At 44.7% G+C, this 5,104-nt stretch overlaps 1 protein-coding gene across 1 annotated transcript; it reads left to right on the top strand.

The window, feature by feature from the left end:
• Positions 1 to 471: 471 nt before the first annotated feature.
• si:dkey-29b11.3 (actin-binding Rho-activating protein-like) lies at positions 472 to 4,629 on the top strand. The gene has a single exon (XM_059981510.1). The coding sequence runs from the start codon at positions 704 to 706 to the stop codon at positions 1,169 to 1,171; it is 468 nt and encodes a 155-aa protein (XP_059837493.1). The 5' UTR covers positions 472 to 703; the 3' UTR covers positions 1,172 to 4,629.
• The last annotated feature ends 475 nt before the right edge of the window (positions 4,630 to 5,104 follow it).

Below are 5,104 nucleotides of genomic sequence, written 5' to 3'. Positions count from 1 at the left end.
ATACTGCCTGACCTGCTGAGTTCATCCAGCATCTTGTGATTAAAATATAAAGTTACCCAGCATAGTTTCACACAGCACATTTAACTTTTATGACCATGTTCACTTGGTGAAATTTATCATTGCTTGTTTATTCCTGGCCAGCCTTGGTGTCCAACCGCTCGGTCGATTTGAAATGGCTTCTACCAAGTGACTGTTCCGATTTTCATTTATCCTGTAATATCCGAGAACACTTGAAAAAAAATCTTAATTGAAAAATCAGATTTGCGCTATTTTTCACTGTATTCTGATCATCCCCCAATCATTTATTTTTCTCGACTGGAGAAATTAACCCCAATCATCCTCAAAGAGGCGGTCGTAACAATAAAGGCGGTAACGTGAAACATTGTCCAATAGCCAGCCGCCGTTTCCAGCTGTTCTTGTTCATTGGTGCGATGCTTGCCGAGTTATTGGTTGATTAACGTGGCGATCATGATGCCCGCCCCGCCTCCGTCCTGAGTTGGTGGTTTGGGGGCTGCGAGCTGTGTAACGGAGCGATTGTTTTTCGCGTTTCAGAAAGAAACGCTGAGACGAGCCGGAAAATGATCCGCCCAAATCAGGAAGATTATGCGCGACAAACTCAAATCCAGCTGTTAGCTACACTGAAGGAAGAATAACTCCGAAAACTTCTCCCGGAATAAAGGATTGTAATGTTTTGGAAAAGAATATGGAAGAGCGTGGAAGTGTTCACATAAACGAACCGCGGACGCCGGAGCCTCACGGAATAGCGACGCTGAGGCAAAGGTGGCAGAAATGGGCTGGTGACCACAGGGAATACCAGAGGAGTAACCCTTTCAGCGGCGCCCACGTCCCGGCTTGGGAACCGCACAGAGCGGGAGAGGAATACGGGCGTCCGAAAAAAGGATCAAAAACTGAGCAAAGGGGTAAAGATGCACAGCGCCTGGTCGATAGAGAAATCGAGGAATTGTTGTATATTATCCGAAGGAACGGAGAACCCGGTCCAGATGGCAACATTTGCGTGAGGTTTGGAAAGTTGTTTGACGCCTATGTGACAATTTCCAATAAAGTGGTGGGGCTTCTCTTACGAGCGAGGAAACACGGTCTGATTGACTTTGATGGGGAAATGCTGTGGCAAGGAAGGGACGATCAGGTTCTCATCACGCTGCTGCACTGAGATTTTGCTGGAAATGGTGCCGGGCAGCTTGTGAAGTTCCGCTGATAACTGTTGACGAGTTTGGAGATGGAATTGTTTTTGACCTTCAAACCCGGTCTCCGCGGCTCTAGGTTTTTTTTTAAAGCAGTAAATCTGCGCTTACCGTACGACAGCTTGAGCTAATGCTTTTGACACAGATTACATATATGTCACCATATACAACTCTGAGATTCGTTTTCCTGTGTGCATGCTCAGCAAATTTATAGAACAGTAACTACAACAGGATCAATGAAAGATCAACCAGAGCGCAGAAGACAACAAACTCTGCAAATGCAAATTTAAATAAATAGCAATGAGGAACAAGAACACGAGATAACGAGACACAGAGTCCTTCAAGTGGGCTCATTGGTTGTAGAAACATTTCAATGATGGGGCAAGTGAGTGTAGTTATCCCCTTCTATTCAAGAGCCTGATGGTTGAGGAGTAGTAACTGTTCATGAAACTGGTGGTGCGAGTCATGAAGCTCTTGTACCTTCTATCTGATGGCAGCATGGCCTGGGTGGTGGGGATCTCTGATGATGGATGCTGCTTTCCTACGACAGTGTTTCATGTAGACGTGCTCAATGGTTGGGAGGGCTTTACTAGTAATGTTCTGGGCCTCATCCACTACCTTTTACAGGGATCCACTACTGTACCCACTGCAGTTCAAAGACATTAGTGCTTCCATACTAGCCCATGATGGAGCGAGTTCATGTACTCTCTACTACACAGCTACAAAGTTTTGGATGTCATTGTCGAATCTCCGCAGACTCCTCAGGAAGTAGAGACACTGCCATGCTTTCTTCCCAATTGCATTTAAGTGTTGGGCCGCTGAAATAGTAATACCCAGGAATTTAAAGTGGTTAACCTTCTCCATCTCTGATCCTCCGATGAGGAATGGCTCACGAACCACTGGTTTTCCTCTCCTGAAGTCTATAATCAGTTCATTGGTCTTGTTGACATTGAGTCGGAGGTTGTTGTTATGACAGCACTCAGCCAATTGTCCAATCTTCCTCCTGTATGCCGTGGTGATCAAGAGAAGTCAAAGCCAACATCAAAGCTAAAGAGAGGGGATATCATAGAGCAAAAATTAGTGGAAAGCTAAAGGATTGGGAAGCTTTTTTAAAAACTAACAGAAGGCAACTAAAAAAAAGTCATTGAGAAGCAAAAGACAGAATACAAAAGTAAGTTATTCAATAATATTAAAGAGGATACCAAAAGTTTCTTCGGAGACATGAAGTGTAAAAGAGAGGTGAGAGTGGATATCGGACCACTGGGAAACGATGCTGGAGAGCTAGGAATAGGGAACAAGGAAATGGCAGACAAACTGAATAAGTATTTTGTATCAGATTTCACTGTGAAAAACACTGGCGGTATGGTGGAAGTTCCAGAGTGTCGGGGGTCATGAAATGTGTGAAACTGTCATTACTAAGGAGAAGTTTTAAGGGAAACTGAAAGCTCTGAAGGTAAGTCACCTAGACTAGATGGTGTACACCCCAGGGTTCTGAAAGAAGTAGCTGAAGAGATTGTGCAGGCATTAGTAATTCTTTCAAGAATCACTAGATTCTGGAATGGTTCCAGAAGACTGGAAAATTGAAAATCCCTTCTACTCTTTAAGAAGTGAGGAAGGCAAAAGAAAGAAAATTATAGGTCAGTTAGTCTGACCTCAGTGGTTGGGAAGATGTTGGAGTCAATTGCTAAGAATGTAGTTTTGGGGTTATGTAATGGCCTGGTTACAAGTTTTACTGCTAATGCTGTAGGGTATTTCATTTAGTAGCTTTCTGTAGAAGCAGTGTGTCGTGCTGATAGTATTTGGGTTTCAGTTAAAGATGAGGAGCGTTCAACTTAGGAGTGTTGTGTCAGCTAATCAGGATGGTGGAATTGGGAGAAGGTTCTAGAGAAAGCTGGGCAGAGAAAGACTTATGATGGACATTGGTGGGTTTCATGGTCTTTTTGGCGGGAGATGGAGAGGGGAGAAGATCAGGAGAGACAGCCATAGGATTCGATCCAACAGGAAGAGGCAGTTGCAAGGAGTGCTTCATGATGCAAAGGAGTCCAAGATGGGAAGCTTTACCAGTGATTGTTGATGAGAATTCAGCACCATGAGTAGCAGTCATACCAGCTTATGGAAGATACAAGCTCCAACAATGTGCTGATCTAGACTGGTTTTAATTGTAATGGACCCCTTCATCTTTCCTTTTTCTTTTCCTCCTAATAACTGGTTGATAAAGCTGAAATTAGTAAATACTTTATAATTGTATGCAGCGTACAATTGTTATTTCTTGCTGATGGATAATGTCGATGGAAGTGGGCAGTGTTTACACAGCATTTGCAGAAATCAGGCTTCTGTTAATGAAGCATCCCAACTTTCCTGTTTGATTCTTCTCCTCCTCCTCCTCGTCCTCCTCGTCCTCCTCGTCCTCCTCGTCCTCCTCGTCCTCCTCGTCCTCCTCCTCCTTTCAAGCAAAGTGATTGCTTTAAGCATTGGAATGTCTCATAAGACATTCCCCCCATCCCTCATAAGAGCTGATCAGAGGAGGAAAACATGATGGAGAAGCGGGAGGCCTCCAGCAGCAGGACAAAGCCCTCAGGAATAGCCTCAGTTGCTGAAGTGACCCCTAATGCCACAACCTAATGAAGGTTTTGCAGGAAATAGTGAAAAGCCTGCAAGCCAAAGGACCTCGGTTCATGTTGGCTATTGCTGTCACCAAGTGTGACAAGTCGGATAGGAAATTGGACCCACTGGTAAGACATACTAAGCAGAGGGCTCCTACTGACTGGGGGCCTTTAACTAGTATTGTCTGATACAACTGTGGTGAGTATGGATATTTCAAGTGGGAGTACGAAGGACAGGAAAACCTTCAGAAAGTTGAAATAAGTTTGAACGAGTGCAGAGAAGTTTTACAAGGATGTTGCCGGGACCTGAGAAACTGAGTTACAGAGTAAGTTTGAATGAGTTAGGACTTTATTCCCTGGAGTGTAGAAGAATGAGTAGAGATTTGATGGAGGTATATTAAATTATGTGTATAGATAGAGTGAATGCAAGCAGGCTTTTTTCACTGAGGCTAGGAGAGAAAAAAGCCAGAGGTCATGGGTTAAGGGTGAAAAGGGAAAAGTTTAAAGGGAACATGGTGGGGGGGGGGCTTCTTCACACAGTGAGTGGTGGGAGTGTGGAATGAGCTGCCAGATGAAGTGGTGAATGCAGGCTCACTTTTAACATGTAAGGAAAAACTTGGACAGATACATGGATGAGAGGGGTATGGAGGGATATGGTCCAGGTGCAGGTCAGTGGGACTAGGCAGAAAAATGGTTCGGCACAGCCAGGAAGGGCCAAAAGGCCTGTTTCTGTGCTGTAATGTTCTATGGTTCTAAAGTGACCCAATGGTTACTTAACCAGAATAGGAAGTTGGGAAACTTTGGAGAGACCCCGTAAGGAAATGGCCTGGCATCTTGGGGGGGGGGGGTGGGGGGGGGAGAAACACATTACAATCAGTGTATCAAGGAAAACACCAGAGGGCAAAACCCTTTACCTGGAGGCTTAGTGGGGCCAAGCTGTGGTGTATCCACACGGATTGAGGACATTCATGCAAGAGCCATACTTGACACATGTACTCAGGCTGCTCTACTATACAGATCCCTTTACAACCGGTACTTGATGCATTCACCATTGACGCCACTCAGTGTGTTAGAAATTTGGGGCCTTAGTATGATGGTTACACGTCATTGAAACAGGAGTTTTTGGAAGATATTGGAGTAGCTGAGGCCTTTGATACATCAGTGTTGGTCTGGAGCCGGTTGAAAAGGGTGATGCTTCCATTATTGTGGGAACAAATACTCCCATTGTGAGAAGGCTTGTGGGAGAGGAATGGAGAGAATTTTCTGAAAACCTTGTCTATTCACCTGGTGTTCAGAGCT

Source organism: Hypanus sabinus, chromosome 10 (assembly GCF_030144855.1).
Source record: "Hypanus sabinus isolate sHypSab1 chromosome 10, sHypSab1.hap1, whole genome shotgun sequence".
Lineage (NCBI taxonomy): Eukaryota > Metazoa > Chordata > Chondrichthyes > Myliobatiformes > Dasyatidae > Hypanus > Hypanus sabinus.
The sequence above is the reverse complement of the archived record's forward strand: the minus strand, read 5'-3'. Positions and strand labels throughout refer to the sequence as shown.